Raw genomic sequence first — 22388 nt, forward strand, 5'->3', positions numbered from 1 at the left:
GGACCAGAAGAAGTTTTAGGTTTCAGTTCTAAAAGCAAAGCAAATACACCAGGGAGGCTAACAAAGTCAACCTCCGATACAGGAAAATTTGATGCGCTTTGTACAGTTTGTACACCTTCTTCAGAGAATACGCTGTGAAAAAAATAATTAAAATGGCGTGCAATGTCAATCGGATCAGTCAAAGTATCTCCCTCCGCTGTTATTTTTGAGATATGTTTCTTGCTGTCACTCAGGAAGTTCCAAAATTTACTTGGGTCATTTTTAACAAAACTGGGTAATGTTGTGTTAAAGTAGAAGTCTTTTGACTCACGAACCGCACGTTCAAGATTATTTTTAAGCGTTTCAATCTGACTTAACTGGTGGTTTTTTTTCTTAGATCTTTTTAGTTTTCGCTTCAGTTGAATAATCTTCCGCGTCATCCAAGGTGTGCGTTTGTGAACTTTTTTGCGTTTATTCGGAACAAAGGCATTTAGACAATATTGACACATTTCGACGAATTGCTCCCACAGCTTGTAGACATCGTCATTATCATCGAAGCTCGATAAACAAGTTTCCATATGATCAATCACTGCGGCATCATCAGCCCTAGAATAATCCTTGAAACAACGTACGTGACTGGCTTTTTTGTTGTGGTAAGGGGACTTAACTAAATCTATCGATACGCTTACGAGGTGATGGTCTGAAATGCCTGTTTCGACCGATACAGTATGCATAGAATATTGACGGCTAGCAAAAACTAAGTCTAGTATAGAGGAAGATGAACCTTGTACACGAGTAGGTTGATTTACAATTTGAGCAAATCATGAGTAAGCATGACATCAAACAGAACGTCTGCATTGCTCCCAGACTTAGCACCGCCTTGTAAGCGGTACCAGCACACATCTGGCAGATTGAAGTCACCTATTAACAGTATTTTCTTATTTTGGAAATGAGACAGGTGATGTTGTAGCTTAATAAGATAGTCGGGTGCGGCATCTGGTGGCCTGTAGCAACCATACAGGATGAAAGAATGACCCCAGCAAGAAATTTTTATGCAAAGGCATTCAAGGTCAGGAACATCATATACAAGGTCGCATTCTACAGAGTCTTTTAAGAGAATGGCTACGCCACCACCCCTTGAGGTCCTGTCCTTGCGAACAACTTTATAATGAGGAGGAAATACCAGGTCATCTGCTAAGTCCTCATGTAACCAAGTTTCCGTCAGGACTGATATGTGTGGGTCGAACTCCAGCAGTTTAAGTTCAAGCGAGTCTTTCTTGTTTGCAACGCTGCGTGCGTTAATGTTAACTATTCTCAAGCTTTTTATACTAGATTGGCCCGTGTTACTATGGCAAGACAAGCTATCTGTCTTAGTGAAGAAAGAAGCTGAGGTAAATGAACCACTCACTTTATCGGTGAGCGGTTTCGCAACTGCGTACAACTTCGCGTCACGGGCCGACTTGCGCCGATCCCGTCGTTTTTTTGAACCCTCACTTTATCATTTTTTTCGCAGTCCCAAACGTAAGGAATATTATTGATATATAACTTATCAAACACCAAGGAAACCCTTTCTTTTTTATCTCGGTTCGGCTTCGCGCTATCCCATAGTTTCTTTCTTAGTTCACGAACGTTCTTTGAAAAGTCTTCGCCAATTGAATAATCTTTTCCCTTTAGTTTCTTTCCGTTCTTGAGTATCACAGTTTTATGCCTACTGTCTAAAAGCTTTAGGATTACAGGACGTGTTTTGTCAATTGCCGGTTTACCTAACCTATGTATCCGCTCAATAGGGATAGGGTCGAGTCCTAAAATATCATGAAAAATATCTTTGTTTACGGTTTCTTCAAGCGATTCATTTGTTTCCTCTTCAGTTTCTGGGATGCCATATATGATCAGATTTGACCTCCTACTATAATTTTCAAGATGCTCAAGCCTTGCTTCAAGCCTTTCAATCGTTGTACTCATACAACTAACCTGTTCTTGGCAGGACGTTACTCGGCTCTCAAGCCTGGACAGGGCATCTAATTTGTTCTCTATGTTCAGTAATCTGTTCTCTTTCATATCTTTTATGTCGACTGCAATATCATTAAGTTGTTGTAAAATTCGGGTCATGTCAGGGCCTGGGTTCGATTCAATGTCTCCGGCTAACAATAATAATTTCCTCAGACACAATGTGAAAACCTGTAGCAAGCAACAAAGCCGAGGGCACGGCAGCACCAACAGGAATAGGTCATTTGAACGAAAACATTTTCCATACTTTTTGCTCACCTGCACAAGGAAGACAAACGGATTAGTGCTCCGCATTCTGTCGATGCTGCCATGCCCAGTGGTTGCAAAACGAGCATGAATCCCATTTATAGCTTGAGTGCACTGTGATGCCCCCTGCAGTCCAGGTTCCTGGCAATCAGAACGTGTTGCCGAAGAATGATGATACGGATGCCAAGATTCCAATGCTGGTGGGCGTATTTCTTGATCGATGTCTTGATGCGTTGAAAGATGGACATGCGCAGAGAGGTTCAGCACGCTGATGTTTTTGAGTGGATTAATTTACCACCAAATATCTTTCATGCTCCTGATGCACGAACTGGAGTGTCAGTTTTGTGGCTGCTAAATATACTGTCCTAGTGTATATTGTTTATTTCGGCATTTCATTTAAATGTTTGGTTGCCTTTTCTTCTTGTAGTTCTCTTTTGTATGAATGAAAGCCTCTCGTGCTTGAACCACACAAGAGGTTAGCAGTATGTATAAAACAGAAGATAAGAAAATTAACTTACCGTGAAAACATGTATCACAATACTGTGAATTGAATTAATTAGAACGTATAAAGAAGCCAAAATTGCTACACAGTGCTTCCTTATACATATACTAATTTGTGAGCATAGGACTTCTGCAAAACTCACGTGGACATTGCAACAACTTCTGTTAGGCTACAAATTTACGAGGGCCGTTTTTTTTTTCAACCTCCGATAGGCTTTAAATAAAAGACAAGTTCATCTAAAACAATAATTTTATTACCAAAAGATTAGTACAGTTACGGTTACTTTTCGACATAATCACCGAAGAGGTTGAGGCATTTTTCAAATCTGTGGACAAGCTTTGCAATACCCTCTTCAAAAAAAGTTGCCGCCAATGAATTCAAGTAGTCCTTGACGTTGGTTTGAAGGTCGCCATTGGTTTGAAAGCGCTTCCCACCAAGCCACGTCTTCAGTACAGGAAAAAGATGAAAGTCACAGGGTGCTAAGTCTGGACTGTATGGCGGATGATCGAAAATGTCCCATCCAAATTGTTCGAAAAGCCGTTGAGTTGCTCCAGAAGTGTGTGGACAGGCATTGTCATGGATCAGAACAACTCCAGCGGTCAGCTGTCACAATAAAAGTTTCACAGTAAACAGCTGCAGTGATTGTGGTTCCGGCCTCCATAAACTCCACGAGCAACACACCTTGTTGATCCCAAAACACAGCAGCCATGGTCTTTCTGTTGTTGAATGTTTTTTGAATTTCTTTGGTTTGTTTGGTGAATTTGAATGCATCCATTGTTGTGATTGTCATTTTGTTTCCGGTGTGTCGTACTGAATCCAGGTTTCATCCCCAGTCACGATTGATTTCAAAAGGTTGTCTCCTTCATCCTGATAACGCTCAAGGAACTCCAAAGCTGACGCCATTCGTCGACATCATCGATGTCATGGAAAATGAAAAGATAACAAGTGCTTCTTCATCTCTTATTCTGCTCTCTCGAGCTGAACTATTTCGGCATTTCCGTTCGCCTTGAGCATGCGCCCTTCACGACGAACTATTTGCTCTACGCCTGTCGTGCGGCTTCACGGACAGCGCGGCAATTTTTGAGGCAGTCTTCGTGGCGAGAAGTTTTGACTAACTGGGCATATTCACACTGATATCTTCCTGTTTGCTGACCGGTTGGTTATTTCCCTTTTCTGTCCCCCGCACTGTGGAGCAGTCTTAAGGAATCTACATCATAAGAAGGAAATCCGCAGACAAATAAAAATTGATATTTGGGTGCTATTAGCAGGGGCTTCCAAGTCACGACTGGCAACGTACTAGTGTACTTGAATAGTATTTTTTTGCCATCCAGTACCAATTCATGTGGTCGAAACTCGGAGTGAGAAGGATTAGTATTATCATTTACTTATCTATTTTTGTGGTACATCATGCAGAAATTGCGTAGCTGAGGCACGCTCTGCGTTAATCTCTATATTGCAGCATACACATGTAACAGAACAGAAGAGAAAGCATTTTTAGGGAAGCCAAGCATTCAACGGGTGATGACGTGAAAGATAATAGGAGCAACATTAAAAGGTAGCAAGAAAGCTCTGTAGATTGAAAGCAGACATATAAATGTGGTGTTATGGTTGAGATTAATATAGAAAAATTGAGCTGATCAGGTCATCTAGGCCCTAGGGCAAGTAATTACTGTTAGACTAACTCAATGAGTGCTAAGGAAATGAAGACGAAGCCGATGGAGACAGAGGACTCGGATGAGTTATGCGGTTAGGAAATATAGTAGACATTAGGCGGGTTCGACTAACCCAGAGTCAGGGTAACTGGATCTCTCTGGGAGCTAGAGGTTTACGTTCTGAAGTGCGCTTAACGTAGCCGGGTTGTTATGATCCTGATTCTGATGGTAACCCCTATGGAGCACTCCTTATTTTTTATAGGAATAATAATTTGTACCTCCTTCATTGCATACAATATCAAGGTTATAAAATGCGTGGAGCAGACCACAAGTGAACGTAGCTCTCCACACCAAACATCTACTAAAAGTATAATCATTGCCTGGTGTGGGTTTCTTGAGATTATGCTAGCTTATGTGGGGCTCACCGGCTCTGGTGAGAGTACGTAATTTCAGGAGCAGACCAAGCTGGACCACCGGGTGCATCCGCAGCGTACCCATCAAACAGGCCTTGGTTAACGGAAGCTTCTTATGGTCTCCGCTGAGAAGCATGTTTTATCCTTAGAATACAAAACGAAATGCGATTTGGCCGGTTCTCTCAAACGTTCCCTGCAACGCATTTGTCACATATATATTGTATTGCAGCGTTAAATGGAAACTTTAGCTTGATGCCAATCGCAATTGCCCCGATGAAAAATATCTAAAATGAAGAAATTATGTTTTATGTTAGGCAACCACCCACCAAATTCGGCAGAAGTGTGTTACATTTTTCAGAGAAAGTAAAATTCTGCCGACTACTTGCACCGAAATTTTCATTCAGCTACTGGCATTAATCATGAAGCTGCCTAAAATTGGTAAACAGCAGAAAAATTGAAGCATGAAGTTTCCAAATTGAGGAAGCGCGCACCAAAAATAAGTACTCTGGTTTGGCCCACAGTACTTATTTTGAGGCCCCAAACCAAATAAATATAAATACGAGGGCTGTTTTTTTTTCAACGTCCGATCGCTCCGTGTAGGCGCTACGCGGGCAGCAGAAAGCGGACATGCGCTGTAGGCAACTGCGCAGCTCTCGCACTACACACTCCGCCATCGTTGACATTCAGGCGTCAGTCGGCATTGTGCTACAGCCACGTAAACATGGCTGCCATTATTGTTGCTCTCGCCAAGTGTGAATTGCGAAGTGTTATTCGCTTTCTACAGGCTGAATGCCATGGTGCTGCAGAAATCCATCGGAGAATGAGTCGAGTGTATGGGGAAAACTTCATGAGTGATGGTGTTGTGCGTGAATGGTGTCGAAATTTTAAAGATGGACGCAATGATGTGCATGACGTAGGGGGCCAAGGACGCAAATCTGTCGTTTCAGATGACCTGGTTCAACGAGTTGGCAGAATGGTTAAAGAAAACCGCAGATTCACCATTACTGCTTTATCTACGGAATTTCCAGAAGTTTCAAGGTATGTTTCGTACTCTATTGTTGCTGAACGGTTACGATACAAAAAACTTTGTGCACGTTGGGTCCCAAAAATGTTGACGGACGGCCACAAAACTCGACGAATGGCGTCAGCTTTGGAGTTCCTTGAGCGTTATCAGGATGAAGGAGACAACCTTTTGAAATCAATCGTGACTGGGGATGAAACCTGGATTCAGTACGACACACCGGAAACAAAATGACAATCACAACAATGGATGCATTCAAATTCACCAAACAAACCAAAGAAATTCAAAAAACATTCAACAACAGAAAGACCATGGCTGCTGTGTTTTGGGATCAACAAGGTGTGTTGCTCGTGGAGTTTATGGAGGCCGGAACCACAATCACTGCAGCTGTTTACTGTGAAACTTTTATTGTGACAGCTGACCGCTGGAGTTGTTCTGATCCATGACAATGCCTGTCCACACACTTCTGGAGCAACTCAACGGCTTTTCGAACAATTTGGATGGGACATTTTCGATCATCCGCCATACAGTCCAGACTTAGCACCCTGTGACTTTCATCTTTTTCCTGTACTGAAGACGTGGCTTGGTGGGAAGCGCTTTCAAACCAATGGCGACCTTCAAACCAACGTCAAGGACTACTTGAATTCATTGGCGGCAACTTTTTTTGAAGAGGGTATTGCAAAGCTTGTCCACAGATTTGAAAAATGCCTCAACCTCTTCGGTGATTATGTCGAAAAGTAACCGTAACTGTACTAATCTTTTGGTAATAAAATTATTGTTTTAGATGAACTTGTCTTTTATTTAAAGCCTATCGGAGGTTGAAAAAAAAAAAAACGGCCCTCGTAAATTTGTAGCCTAACAGAAGTTGTTGCAATGTCCACGTGAGTTTTGCAGAAGTCCTATGCTCACAAATTAGTATATGTATATGGAAGCACTGTGTAGCAATTTTGGCTTCTTTATACGTTCTAATTAATTCAATTCACAGTATTGTGATACATGTTTTCACGGTAAGTTAATTTTCTTATCTTCTGTTTTATACATACTGCTAACCTCTTGTGTGGTTCAAGCACGAGAGGCTTTCATTCATACAAAAGAGAACTACAAGAAGAAAAGGCAACCAAACATTTAAATGAAATGCCGAAATAAACAATATACACTAGGACAGTATATTTAGCAGCCACAAAACTGACACTCCAGTTCGTGCATCAGGAGCATGAAAGATATTTGGTGGTAAATTAATCCACTCAAAAACATCTTTAGCAAATAAGCTGTACCTAAATGCTTTTGTCCTGGCCTAAATCGGCATCAGAGCTCTATTTTGGGTATGTAGAGTTTTCCTAACTGCGTGTGACTTTGCGTATACTGGGAGCGTAAATTTAATATTTCCGGCAAGACAATTGTGCGAAAACTCAAAGCGACTAAATTTTTTTGGAGACATCAACAAAGGACAGTGCTGACGCATTAATGAAGTGCGCGAATCATGTCTGCAGTACTTACTGAAAAATATATCGCGCTGCTTTTCTCTGAATTCACCCGAGTTGTGTAATGCCTCCTTTAGTGTGTGGGTCCCATACACGCTTTGCTATAAGACAAGCCTTGCAAGCGAGAAGTGTAACAATACGTGGCGCATCTTTAACTTTTCACCGAAGGAAACATACCTTTTTTTCAGCGCCGATGAACAAATGGTGGATTAAATTAAATCAAATTATTGGGTTTTACGAGCCAAAACCACTTTTTGATTATGAGGAACACCGTATGGAGGACTACGGAAGTTTCGACTACCTGGGGTTCTTTGACGTGCACCTAAATCTAAGTACACGAGTGTTCTCGCATTTCGCCCCCCATCGAAATGAGGCCTCCATGGCCGGGATTCGATCCCGCGACCTTGTGCTCAGCAGCCCAGCACCACAGCCACTGAGAAACCACGGCGGGTTACAAATAGTGGAAATGTGTGCAGACAGTGTTTGTTGCTTAACGTGACGCCAATGTACTTGTAATAATCCACCTCTAGTATGCCGCGGTTTTTGAGCGAATAAACGGATGTGCTAAGTTTTTTCTTGCTTGTTACACGTGAAAGGATAGCTTTTTTCATTGTTCATTTTCGTATTCCAGCTTGTGCACCAATCATCAATACAATGCAAATTTTTGGTAGCACATAGTGGTCATCTTGAGGAGTTGTATGCTTTTAAAGAACATGTCACAACGAGGCAAGCTGAATTGCAACTGTACATTTTCGCAATCGCCAATAGTGTCGTGTAGCCAGGTTTCTAAGATTACTTAAAAATATGGATCATAAGTCAGCAAAAGGATTCCATGGGATCAGTTTTATTAACGATGGTCCTGGTGTACACCGAAAGTAGAAGTTAGGGCTTCGCGTTAGTTGCGAGCTGCGTAACTACGACGTGTCGTTTTTTGGAACTGCTTTGCACGTCACCCTACTCACATCCAACACTAACAGCTGTTCACTGAAACGAAGTTTATCGTGAACTAGGCTTATCTTTTTCCCTGCATGATTCTTTGGAAACGCAAACACTGCTTCTTTCCTTCATTTTGCCAGGCTGCGTGAAATACCTTGTATATTCGCGTACCTCTCAATTTATGGACGTTACACTGTACTTCGTTTCTTTTTCTGTAATCCTGGAAGTGTAATATAATCGGCCTTTTTGGTGCAGGTTTTTTCAAGCTGATAAATACGGCTAACAGATATTCAACGCACGCCTAACTTGTCGTGAAGCAGCTATTCGCTAACTTTATTACCTAACCAAGCGAGCATTGTGAAGGCGTAGCCATATCTGATTTGTTGCGGCACAGTAACACGAAAGCCATCATTTAGAAAATTTGCCAGTGTGTCACAGTACGGAAGCGCATTACGAAGATGAAAATTTAATGAAGGTGGAACTAGGTTAGCATGGAACAAAGAAGACATTTAGCCTACTGTACTCGGACTGCTCTGCAAAATCCAAACTGCTTGAAAGAACCAGAGGAGAAAGAATGAACCCCCCCCCCCCCCGCAAAAAAAGCAAACAAAGAAACAATTGTGAATTATGCAATGGAGTTTTAAAGGTACTTTTGCTGACTTCCTTACTACCTTAATGTACTTGAAACCGGGCGTCTGAAGGGGATTATTCTGCACGCTATACGCCATATAGTGGCCGTAAGAGTTTTGGAGCAGATTAAGCTGTACACAGATTAAGGCGTAATCTGATTATCAGCAGTCGTCAGTGGATTACGGGGCAAGCTCTAACTTTGCTCACGTTGTAGCGTCGACTCAGGGTTTTAGCGTACGGACAACTAGGTTTTCGTAGGGCGGCTATAAGCAGTGCTGGTAACTTTCTATTTTTTTTTCTGTAAGAGTAGCGGCGCGCAACACCTTACATTATTAGCTGAAAGCTGGCAATTGATTACGACGATGATGATGACAACTGCCTCGCATTTTTTTTTCCTTTCTATTCTTTAATTCTTCCTGGGTACATTCTCTATTATTCTGAAACTATAGCTTCATGTTACAGCGTTGGCCAACCAACGGTCGGAAAGTGAAAACACAAAGCAATACCTTGTAGATTTCTGATATTGGTATCAGATTTCAAGATTTTCAAGATTTCGGAAGCTTTGCATAGAAGAGCAGCTCTGATGTATTCAGATAAATCACTAAATAGGCTTTTAGTTACGCCTTTACAAGAAGCAAAAACTGGAGGCGTATATCTCCTTGGCATGAAATGGCGGTGAAGCATTGAAATGCGCTAATGTTCCTTGATGAGTTTCACGAGGGCAATTTACTGGCTATTCACATAACTAAAGAGACACTACAATATCGCTAAGATTCCAAGAACGCAAAGTTGCCAGTAAGGTACAACGAAACATCCGCTAAATTTAGCGACTTTTCTCGCTAGGCTACCAACGCTATCTGAAAGTCTCCCAGAAAGCATTTCCACTTCGATCACGGACACACATCACGCGTGTAAAAGGTACTTCATGCGTAAAACAGAAAAGCAAGACAAAGAGCTACTTAGCACGTTTCACGCTTGATGTTGCAACGGTCACTCTTTTGGCGGCTTTGACTAATACTATAAATGGCGCCACGCTAACGCATTTAACAAGGTTCCTAAGACAACGGGATTTCTTACCTGCGTTCTCTTCAATTGATTTCCCTCTTAATCTTCACTCGTATGCTAGGTTCTTTCCCCGTGCTTTGAGAGAGCCACTGGAGCTCTTTAGTAGAAGTGTCCACTCCAGTTGTAACAGAAGAACATAAATTTTCACTAATGGATATAGCGAGATTGGATATTACCGACAGCCGAGATTGGATGTTGTCTCGATGGACATTAAAGATCTCATGAGATCTGACGCTCATCGCCTTCTTTACCTCGTGGCAAGGAATGGACGCGTACGTGAAGCCACGCTTTGCTTTAACTCTGAGGCTGAATTCACGTTTAGAAGCTACAAGTACGCCAAACTACAAGTACGCGTGCCGGCATGCGAAAGCTCGCGCCCACGCGCCTCACGCATGCGTAGATGGTGTAGCACAGATCGCACTCGACTAAGCGTTGCGCGAGCACAGATTGGCACAGATATCTAATGCTTATGCCGTGCCTAGAGTGTACTTGCCACGACCTGCGTGTTACGCACGCTAAAAGATAGCAGTACTGTGCAACATGGCGACACCCAATGTTCCGCTCCAGCGTGAATTCTCGTGATGGCTATGTTTTCGCTCGCGTTGATCGCCAGGAACTATTGAAATGAGCTTTCGCTTTCTCCAAACTCACCTGAGACATTAGTTATGAGGGCGTAGTGCGTCCAGTTTGTGAGATCGTTCTGCGATTCTGGCGCCCGTAGGCCTAACGAGACGCGTTCGCATGGCCACAACAGGATGATGGTGGCCGACCCCTCAATCTCCAAAGGTAGCGCCAACCACTTCCCTCCTCCTTCCCTCCACTCTCGCGCTCGGTGCGGCCTCGACAGTGGCGCCGCCTGTGCTGGCCCTGCCGTAGCAGACAAAGGCTTGCACTAGCACTAGCAATCACCATAGCAGACGAGGGCTAACGCACTACCGAAGGAAATCTGCGGAAAAGTTCGTTTGAGCCCGAGTTTTTCAGGCGAGGTTTTGCTTCGTCAGTCGGTAACTGGCCTTAATAATGTCGTGTTGGAATTGCGCGAAAAATAGAGAGAAGGACCATTATTCAAGGCGCAAAGCGCCCGCACGTTGAGAGTCCGTGTTGCTGAAACACGATGCATAAGGGCATGCATGAATGCACGTTGTGCTCAAACACGCCCGTTGTACCTCAGTTTCAGGTTTTGACTGCGTGAAAGTATGTGTACATGGTTTCGCAAGTTGAATTACGTACCTGCAGGACACTTTTGTTCGGCCGGTGCGTGAGAGATTCCAACTGTCTGGGGCCAGCAACGCCTAGCAACAGGGCTGCTTCTGCTCCGAGCCTTTTATAGATGTGTGTAGCTCATGCACGGGTTGTGGCAGCCATGAGCCACGTTTTCACACGTAGACAGTATTATAATCTTAAAAACGTACTAGCACATGAAATATTTATTTATTTATTTATTTTTTATTTATTACAGTGGAAGTGGTTGGAATTTGATAGCAAGAACGAACTTGATGGGAGAACTGGACTGAGGTTCCGAAAGTAATTCCCCCCCCCCACCCCCTTTTAGCAACAGTAACACTTTTGTTGAAGTGCTCATTTTATATATGTACACTACGTGCGTCTGTATTCTATTGCGTTGTAAGCTTTCGCAGCGAGACAGTGTTGCTTTAACTGGTACACTCAAGGCACACAAGACAGAGAAAAAAAAATTTGATTTTGGGGTTTTACGTGCCAAAGCCACGATCTCATTATAAGGTACGCCGTACTGGTGGACTCCGGATTAGCTTTGATCAGGAGGGGTTCTTTAACGTGCCCCCAATGCACGGGACACCGGCGTCTTTGCATATCGTTCCCATCGAAATGCGGCCGATGCACTCACGATTTGATCCCGCAACCTCCCGCGTTCAATCCGTGTGCATGTACTTCTGTCGCACTGGGCCGGTATGTCGGTCGGAGCGCGCTGGAAAGAAAAAATATACAAAAGCGTGTCGCGTGCTTGCACGTGACACAGATGGGTCAATGGAGGAGCGGAGGAGGCTGGGGCGACAAGAGGCGTGGAGTAGGAAACGCCGGCGAGAGCGGGGTGGCGGAAATATCTAAGAATGGCGCTACTTTAGAAAAAATGAGGGGTTTTAGGCCGACCGACCCATACAGAAACACATATATCACCGACTCGTCTCGAGAGTAGTTCGCCACTTCTCCGCATGATGTCGCAAAAGTGGCACTGCACTCATTACAACGGTTCTCAGCGGCGTATGTCGCATGATACTTGTGGCAGACGGCACGCAATAAATAAAGCACGCAGAGTGAAAAACCGTAGCCGTCATTTCGTTCAGTGATAAAATACAGATCTCTGTTATTGCGCGTTCGTAAGTTGCTAAAATATGGTGAAGCTTCTGCGACAAAAAGGTGAGCAGCATGGTTAGTGGAACCTCATCTCGAATGGCAAACTAGTGGAGTATTTCGGCATTTGCGGTATTTCGGTAATTGGTGGTATTTCTCTTTCAGAGGAGATCAACAAGCACACCTATTTCTTCGCTCTGAACTATAAATCATGGGTCCCTAAAGCAGCATTGTTGCAGTGCCGACAAGGGCAGCAGCCGACACCGGCTGTGGATGAAGGACGCTTTCAGGAATAGTTATTCAAGCGCGATTTCATCCATGTTGTGGACTAAGAAAATTTTACCAAAGATGCAGTAATATGGTGTTACCGCTCATATCTATAGTACGATGCCCGAGGAGATAAGAGAGAACATTTTTTGGGGGGACTGCGATCGCACAACCTGATTATGACCGCAAACCCTCGGAGAAGCAAGAAGTTGCGAATGAACCTTGCGCGAATTGCGACGTCAAGATTTCTGTGCCGGCGCTTGTGGAACTTGATATCGCGTAAGCGTAGCATCATGCTGGGTCACTGGATCAGGAAGTGGGAGGTTTCACGGCTACCGCATTTTCCCTTAGAGATATATTAGTTTCTAAAATCACGCTCTATAAAGCTTCCTTGCGTTTGTGTTACCGTATACGTTAAACTAAAAGTCTTGAAGGGACGCACAACACAACGCCCCGCAAAGGTGCTCTCGTTTAATGTACGTAAGGCGACAAACGCTATTCTGAAACTGTCCATCTTCTCCAGGCAGGTATGGGTGCTCTGGCTGACTCACAAAAATACGAAACGATGTCTTGGTACCAAGGCGGAAATGTTAGCCAAGTGGACTCACGCTGGCGCGCGTTTTGTAGGTTCAAACCGCCATTATATGTGAGGCGCGGCAAACGCAAGGTGCAAGGGCGCAAGCTTTTACGCGCCGGCAAGCGTACGTGTAATTTGGCCTTTAGAGATGTAAAATTTCATAAGCCTTTTGAGGGGAATGAAAAAGAAAACTGGTTTGTTTCACGTTTCTTTTTTCAGGAACATACAAAAAATTGAAAAAAAAAGTCGATTGCGCACAGAGCTGTAATATACCCGAAACATTTCTTTCTGTTACACTGAAAAGAATATAATTGTTAAATTGTTGCATCACAAAGGTCTCAGCAGAGTTTCCGGTTCCAGAATGTAGGAAAGATTTTACGCTAAGGCATTTATTTCACATCAAAGCGTCAAGACCAACATTTGTATCAATCTGTGTGAGATTCATTTCAGCTTTACGCGTCACGCTTCGCTGTGCAGCGGACGAAGCCTTCCGGAAATTGAGGTTCGAGTACACGTGCACAAGTTTTTGCACGCGATCGTTTAGGAGCCTGTTGCATAGCTTGGTGTTCACATTTTAAAACTCGGACCAGTTTCTTTCACGTGCTGCAGAAGAATGGGGAATCTGCTATACGCGACAGGCGAGTGGGCTCAAGGGTTGGTTGAAGCAAAGTCCTTGCCACCACGTGGGTGGATTCAGGTGCTTCGTAGACCCCCGAACTCCTTCTTTTCACGAAACTTTAGATACGTCGGAAGGAGTCTTATTGCAAGAGAAGAATTGTGCGGGAAGCTCTATTCTTTCTTTTTTTTTCCAATTTCATACTGGTTGAAAAAAACGATAAGAAACCTGTATTTCCCCCCTAAAATTTCAATGGTATTTCAACCGTTTACGTCTCTAGACTCCCACTAGAGAAATATTCGTCGACTCATTGCCATAGCAGCCGTAACGTGGAACAGAGAGGGAGCGAAATTTTTTACAGAAAGAAAGCAGTTGATTTGGCCTCAGATGGTATGCTCTAGTTGGCTAATCTGTAATATTAAATAGAAAAAGGACCTCAAAAGGAATGATGGATGATGGAAGGTGCGAAAAAAAAGAGCCATACGTTTTACGGATCGCTGACGTCACACCAGACGATAACCGGAGCGATTATTCTACAACGGCCACCACATGACGAGGCTCTTTTTGCGAGCACGTGTAATCGGGCGGCTCCTGCGTTGCTAAAGGGCCCTTATGAAAATGGTTATGTCCTTTATGTTTACTGTATGTTTCCCGCAGTTCACATGAGGAAATATCCTTTATGTTTCCTCCATGTTGAAATTTGGCCACTGCTTTTATGTTTCCTTCGTGTGTCCTCCCTTTATGTATCCCTTATGTTACCGTACTTTATGTTTCCTCCATGTTGAAATTTGGCCACTGCTTTTATGTTTCCTTCGTGTGTCCTCCCTTTATGTATCCCTTATGTTACCGTACTTTATGTTTCCTCCATGTTGAAATTTGGCCACTGCTTTTATGTTCCCTTCGTGTGTCCTACCTTTATGCATCCTTTATGTGGCCGCAGTGACTAAATCCTGTATTTTACGTAGACATGCATAGATGAAGAGTTCCGTGTACACATTTTATATTTATAAATTTTTCCTGAGTTAAAAAGTTTTGCATTGGTTTTCATTGTAAGGTTACTGTTCCCTACATGATGCAGCGCATGGATTGAAACTCTGTTATGGCACAGAAATTCATGACAATTTGTTCTAAAATTGCAAACTAATTAGCCTTCATAGATTATTTCAGTATAACACTTGGAGAACCACTGTACGTTCCTCACTGCAGTGCTGCTGTTCTAGTTATGTCTTTGTGACTAATATAATATGTAATGTTTGGATGGAAAGATCAGGTTGGATCAGTGCTTGCACTTTTAAAAGAAAGTTTTGACTATACTTTGCAAAAGTTTGTCTGAAACTACGAACAGTTTATTGGACTATCTGAATGTTACTTCAGTTTGCCACGTCTGCTCACAGCAGACCTCTGGAATGTGTTGCTTGGGTGAGAGCTCACAAGGCACCTGAAAAACAAAACAAAAGCCAATCTTTTTCACTTATTCAAAAATATTCATTTAAGCAAGAACAGCCTGGCCTGTATGCACACAGCGAAGAAACGTGGAGAAGTCAAAAACAGATCATAAAAACATCAGGGCAACACAGAAGCTTTTAACTAATTGTTTGAAAGAGACTGACCTGCCAGTCCACTCAGGTATTAAATTGCTCACAAATTTTTTTAAACATTTCTGCAGCAGCTGCTAAGTAGTACATGACCTATAGGAGTAGGCAACTGGCCAACAAATCTTTGTGTGCCTGCTTGTACAGATGTCTCGTAGTTATATCTCAAGTGGTTACACTGTGATATGGTAAAATTCAGGCGGGAATAAAACCAGCCGCAAACATCAGACTACATGGGAAATTATCACCAAAACTTAAAGATCTAGTAAATCAAATGACCAATCGATTACGAAGGGTCTAAAACCTAGACCGCGATTTTGTAGCGATCCCTTTTCCGATGCTACTCCTTTGCTCATTGATCTGACCGACATTCCGCTATCGTTATCAACTATAACAGCCAGCCGTGAAAGGTGGGTTATAAGAGTGGCAAACATCGAGCGCAAAGCATCGCAAGCAAATCGCATCCCTTATTGGGCAGTGCTACAAACCACTGTCTTTAACAATCGCAGGAACTCACATCCCGTTCTTCGGATGAAAATATTAATGAAAACGAGCGTCTGATTGAGATGCCTCGATTAAAAAGAAATTTCGCTGTTGTAATGTCGGTCTACATTTGCCCTACAATATAGAAGACAAATACACGAGCACGTCGAAGAACACAAACAATGCAGACAAGTTCTCGCGAAGCTGCACTTCAATCTGAACACTATCAATAAAGTAATCTTCACACAAGCTAATACCTGTTCAAGTGTCAAACATCGCAGTCGCGTGCCAACTCGCGATGCCCGTGACACATCGACATCCATTACAAACGTAACTTGCGGAAATTCATATCTACGGAAGAATTTCTTGCCGGGAAACTACCGAGAAAACAGTAACTTTCAGCGTTTAGGTAAATATTTGCCCATTAAGTCCCAACAATCGGCGGTGGTAGCACATCACTCCATAAAGCAAGTAAGCGGTAAGAAATGATACATTTCACGGAAACTCCCCTCGTGAAACGCTTTGCTAAATGTGCACAGCAACATGGTCAACGTACGCTCAGAAAGTGTTCTGTTGTCGTTCCACAAAGCTTACTACATGAACCAAAAGCTGCGAGAATGCGCGCAAGCGTCAGATCTGCTTACCTTCAATGTGGTCAGCAAACGGCTTCTTCGTCTCGCAGGCACCACGCGGCGACACTCTTTCCAGCGCGAACACTGTTGAATCGCCGATGAACACCAGCGCACGAAAGCACAACTGTCAACAAATTCTTTCACGCACCATAATTCGAAGCCATCAGGTATTCCACGAGCGAACGCGGACAGGCGAGAACAAAGGCCGCTCGGACGGGCGCTACACAAGACACTGGCGTATCACACGAAACATAAGACGAACTAATGGCGTTACACGAGTCCAGAGGTTTCCTGATGGTTAATGCACACGGTACGGATCACAGTTTGTTTAGGCACTTCGAAAATATGATTAAATTACTGTGTAACGAACACTCTCACCGCTCACAGCAAAACAACGTGACCCAGCTCACCGTCAACCGTTACACTGCGGCAGCGCCGCACTGCGGTTAAAACGTGAATTTAGCCTCCGAGATCTACATTTTTCTTTAGGGCGTGAATTTTGGAGAAGCACGGCCTTCGAGATTTAAAAACGTCGTTGCTGGAAGGAAGGCTGGTATTTAAACACAAATTATTGATTTTAAAGTGTCTTGGTGCGCTGCCTTGTTTTTTTAAAGTATATGCAGAGATTTTAGACGAACTATGCGCGAACGCTTGTCCTGTGGTTTGTCGGCGGACACGAGCCAATCAGCGCGCATCATGTGCTCTTCCGTCGCTTGGGATGACGCACGGTGTGCGGGCAGCCGCGAGAGCTGTGACGCCTACCGATCAGAAATTCGGAATTGCCACACATATACACGCTTCTTATGGTGCCCAGTGGCGTGTTTTTGAGAATGTCAGGCTTTATCTTGCATAGGTGGCACCATATTTGCTCGTAGCGTAAGGAATGAAGGCGACAAAATGTGGCGATAGCTGGCTTGCAGCGGCAGCGGAACTTCGGCCAAAGTGAAACAGGCGTACTGCTTGTATGCTCGCGTAATCAAATACGGCCATACTCCGCACACAACTTTCATACTTAGCCAACTCACAATTATAAATTGTTCAGTTGTACGCCCAAGCAAGCATTTACGGGATCCGCGCTGCCCTGCTTCTACGCGTGCTAATATCGACACAGCAGTTACTCGTACTTGTGGTCAGCGCGAAAGCGACACGGACAAAAGGAAGAAACACAACAAGACGGCGCTGTTTCTTCGGAGTGTTCCTTGTTTCCGCGTTGCTTTTGCGCTGTTGCTAAAGGTACGATGAATCGTAACCAACTCGCCCACTATATGCTCTATGTTACCTACGTGTGTACTGAAATGCACACCTAGGTAACATCCTGCCGTAAACACAAAGGACACATCCTACAAGAATTATAATAAGGGTTGTTTTCTTGGACCAAATGAAAGCATAAGTCAAGATTTAGTACTTACAATGACTCTGCTGAGTGTATCAATGCCTGTCACACAGTACAGATAGATCTGCCTATATTATATGTAAAGACAGTTGTTATGTGCACTCTATGTTACCTACATGTGCACTCAAGTGTACACTCAGGTAACACATAGTGCACATCCAGTTAACATCCTGCCGTAAACATAAAGGACACATCCTAGAGGCATAATAAAGGTAACTTCCTCGAGGTATACGTTAGGATGAGTAAACACGTAGTACACACAAAGTTCACATCCTGGAGGTCACACAAAGGACAAGGAAACATAAAGGTCACATAGGACACAAGAAGGAAACATAAAGGAAACATAAAGGCAATGGCCATTTTCATAGGGGGGCTCCTCACATGATATGATGCACTTTCTCAACATAGAAGGCGTGGCGGCGGAGGCTTCAAAAGGAGCCATTGAAATTGATCCTACTGAGACTGCCGGGCGGACTGCTGTCGAAAATCTGCGTCTGCAAAATGCAAGGCTTGCTCCCTACCCGGGCAGGACCAAACTACAAACAAATTCCGGCGTTTTACGTGCCGACACTATCACCTGATTACAAGGTACGCGGTGCTGGAAAACTCCAGGACGATTTTGACCTGAATGCGAGCACACAAACGCTCTCGCATTTTACCTCATTGAAATTTGGCCACCGTTGCCGGTATCGAATCCTCCACCATGAGCTCAAGAGCGCCACGCCAGAGCCTCTTAACTACTGCTGTGTGGGCCACAAGTGACAGCTTGTGATAGCGATTCATCAGGATGCAAATTTTCGATCAGTATGTTTAGCTTTGCGCTTGTACGTTCCGGGTCTTAATTTCACTACAAGGATGACTTGGTGGGCTAGTTCGTAAAGCATGTACAATAGTTAACAGTGCACACAGACGGCGACAGAGAGAGAGCAACAACATGAGACAGCGCTGTGTCCTGTTGTTCCTTCTCTCGCCGTCTGTGTAACTAGTTAAGTTAATTATATCAAGTGTTATTTCGCTCCGCGCGTTGCTTTGTCTGCTGGTGGGGGCTGCTCAGGAATTCTTGATGGAGCCAAGTCACATCAACGTCAACAACTTTTCCTTGTCCTTGGACACATACTGTGATAGCAGATTCAAATATGTTGACGGGCATCATATACTCAAAATATTTGAAGAAAAATATGTTGGACTTAAGGGGAAGGAGGAATACAAACACGAAAAAGAAACAGGAGAGACAGAGCACTGCGCGCACACAGGAGGATGCGCAGCATGGCTATAAACAATCACTGAGGCAGATGCACTTCCATAACACTATTCGTGCGCTGATACATTTTTGCTCCAGCAATGGATGTTGCCATGATCCCAGTACCTCTTACTCGTAAAGTGATGTTACGCCCAACCCGCCGTGGTTGCGCAGTGGCTATGGTGTTAGGCTGCTGAGCACGAGGTCGCGGGATCGAATTCCGGTCACGGCGGCCGCATTTAGATGGGGGCGAAATGCGAAAACACCCGTGTACTTAGATTTAGGTGCACGCTAAAGAACCCCAGGTGGTCAAAATTTCCGGAGTCCTCCACTACGGCATGCCTCATAATCAGAAAGTGGTTTTGGCACGTAAAACCCCAAATATTATTATTATTAACCCCAGGCGGTCAAAATTTCCGTAGTCCTCCACTACGGCGTGCCTCATAATCAGAAAGTGGTTTTGGCACGTAAAACCCCATAATTAAAAAAAAAAATGTTACGCCCAGCTTGACGCCATGTTTCCGCAAGATTTCTGGTAGCCACCATACACAGCCTAACACTAGCCATATTCTAAACAAGTCGTTCTCCGCGGACACCCTTTCACTTCAATTTACATTTCAAAGAACCGAAAGCTTGCGTTTGAGCAATGGTGTTTTCGCAGTGCTTCGGAGCAGAGTTGGACATATTGAGAATTGCAGACGCGCGTAATGAACTGGCCCAAACCCATCTCTCATATCTGTATTCTGTCGCTGCAAAAGGTAAATTAAAGCAAAAGCGTAATCCAAAGTGTCTGCAAAACAAGACAGATAAGGGTGACAAGTTTCGTTACGACCTGGATCGTGTTGCCTTTGGTGAGGTGCTCGAGATCTGCTTTCTTTTCGCGGATAGCGTCTTTCCGAGTGGCGAGCATGGCCTGCACAAGGGATCCTATTTTACTCGAAAAAAAAAGAGAGAATGAAATGAAAAAGGATATGTAGTACCGACAACGTTATGGGTGAAGACTGGTTCACAGTTTACGGTGAAGCAGTCATTTGAAATGCCGTCTGATATGTTAAGTTCAAAGCGGTCTAATCAAGAAAGCCGTACTAACACTGTGACTTTCTTTTGTATTCAGGTGGAGCGGCAGCGGTTGCTTGCGGAGGGCAGGGAGATGCGATGTACATTGAATGAATGAATAAGCCAACTTTACTTCCACTCAGAAGAGTGGACGAGTGTCGAGAGAAAAAGCTCAACAGAGTTTGATGGGCTTCCGAGCTTTAACATGTAATAAGCGGCTTGTCATTTATTATATCTCGTTTATTTATAGCGCTAAATAACGACTCTTAGGTATTCTGTGTTATGCTTTAGGTGGCTTCGCGCTAGTGAGGAGCCTGCTGTAGCTACAGAGATGGAATAGGAAAAGTTGCTACAGGGAGACAATACGATACGCCATAGGGAGAGGTCCTAGTCTATAGAAACCAGATTGGGTTCTTTTGCGGGCAGCGTAAGTGCGAGGGCGTTTTCACAGTCTACTCTCATCGGAACGCGGTCGCGGTGCCGGAACCAGGGAGAATGGCGTAGTGCTTAGCAGCGGAATCAATCAATCAATCAATCAATCAATCAATCAATCAATCAATCAATCAATCAATCAATCAATCAATCAATCAATCAATCAATCAATCAATCAATCAATCAATCAATCAATCAATCAATCAATCAATCAATCAATCAATCCCCCCAAGAAAGATGAAAAGAGAGAAGCGAACTTCGGGAGAGCTCAAGGCAAAAATTGTCATCATCCCATGCAAAAGCAGCACAAAGACATACGAAAGGGAACAAAAAATCGCATACGGTTGTTTTAGAACCAGATATTGAGTTTCCTGTTTCTGAGAAAGCCATACGGGTGTCTTTTGTAGCTTCATGCTATAATTACTAGTGCACAATTTTCTCATTCATGAAATGCCACGGATCTTGCCCATTTCCACACAAAGGATCATCTTCGCGAGAGGGCACACGACGCTTTTTATATGTGTTCCTTGATTCCATGCACTCCAACGTAATGTAATCTGGTTTCTCATAGAGGTGCGTGTGCGGACGTTAAGAATATATTTTGATGAGTAAACTACGAACTGTATAATCACAGTGGCAGAAATAAGCAATGCGATGCGGGGCTAAAATGGTAGTTCTGTCAAAGTCATGCAGCTTCCTGCAAAAAAAGACAAAAAAGACAAAAAGGAATAGAATAAAAGAAGAAGAATGTAGGAATATTCGCAAGTGGGAATACTTGAAATTGCTTATTCTCACAAGAAAGGATTTTGTCCGGAAGTAAACCTTACAATGCAATGATAATGTGCATGACGCATAATAAGCATAATTTGGGAGGATGTGACGACAGTAATGTTCACATTCAGGCAATCATTTTCTCTATTTTGCGTGTGACTTCGGATTTCATACTGAAGTCTCAGAGATTGGCCGATGAGGATTGGCTCCCTAAGCAGAGCTCAAAGAGAAGTCAATCTCCTGCCAATTACTGATTAAAAAATTTGGAAAACACGCCTTCGTGATGTAAAAAAACGAGCCCTATTGATAGTCGCGTATGAGTTGGATTGGACAACCTGTAGATGGTGGTGGCAGTGGACAGAAACCGCCTTCAGGTACTGTACCTGAAAAGCATGGACACGGAATTGAGGAAGAGCTCAAGAAATTTGGCAGCCAAGTACATGGTAACTGAAAGTGTAAATAGACAACCAGGAGTCATCAAAATGAAAGTGAGAAACAAAGACAGTGAACGAAAAGGATGGAAAGAAAAAAGACCATATAGAGATTTACAAGAATGGTAAGAAAGAAATCAGAAGGAAAAATCCATACAATAACACGAATGTCAGTGTCTTACTATTTGGGGCTCGAGCTGGTTGCCTAAGCACAAAAGATACCGGATCGAATGCTCGCCACAAGATGAAGCATGTCAATGCTGCAGCAAAAATCCTCAAGCCACTGAGCACATCCTAATTGAATGCGAAGGAACTCACCCAGTAAGAGCAGTAGGTAACGTACACGTTCCAGAAGTGCTAGGATATAAAGAACGGATGCATCAACCGATCAGTATTCCAGATAAGCAAGAGACGTTCAGAGCATTGGTGAAAAATAAAAAGCAGAGCAGAGTCCAGATGCCTAATTCGCCTCCTGTGTTCTAAATCTGAACAGAAAATTTATTCCACTTGGTTTTCGTAAATTAGTTCTCTGACAGGCTGGCCAAGCGTCTACGACGAATGGATTTAGTGACACCGCTGAAGCCGCAGTGTTTAAACGAACTTAAATAGGTTTTGTAAATAATAAAGAAACTTCAACT

The 22388-nt window shown here is 43.5% G+C and overlaps 1 protein-coding gene across 3 annotated transcripts in view; it reads right to left on the bottom strand.

Annotated features, from left to right (window-relative positions):
- The window catches only part of LOC135910800 (steroid 17-alpha-hydroxylase/17,20 lyase-like), a 74871-nt gene that overhangs the window by 28234 nt on the left and 24249 nt on the right, over positions 1–22388 (bottom strand). Inside the window, exon 1 of one of the 3 annotated variants that reach the window (XM_070535619.1) lies at positions 10584–10683. The exons of 1 other annotated variant lie outside the window; for it this stretch is intronic. Coding sequence is in view for 1 of the 2 variants with exons in the window: in XM_065443204.1 (XP_065299276.1) it covers positions 2245–2330 (86 nt within the window). In the remaining variant the exon portion in view is untranslated. Of the gene's footprint in view, positions 1–2244; positions 2497–10583; positions 10684–22388 lie in introns of those variants that run through there. One more of the 3 variants, XM_065443204.1, reaches the window with a different exon arrangement.

Source organism: Dermacentor albipictus, chromosome 1 (genome assembly GCF_038994185.2).
Source record: "Dermacentor albipictus isolate Rhodes 1998 colony chromosome 1, USDA_Dalb.pri_finalv2, whole genome shotgun sequence".
Classification (NCBI taxonomy): Eukaryota; Metazoa; Arthropoda; class Arachnida; order Ixodida; family Ixodidae; genus Dermacentor; species Dermacentor albipictus.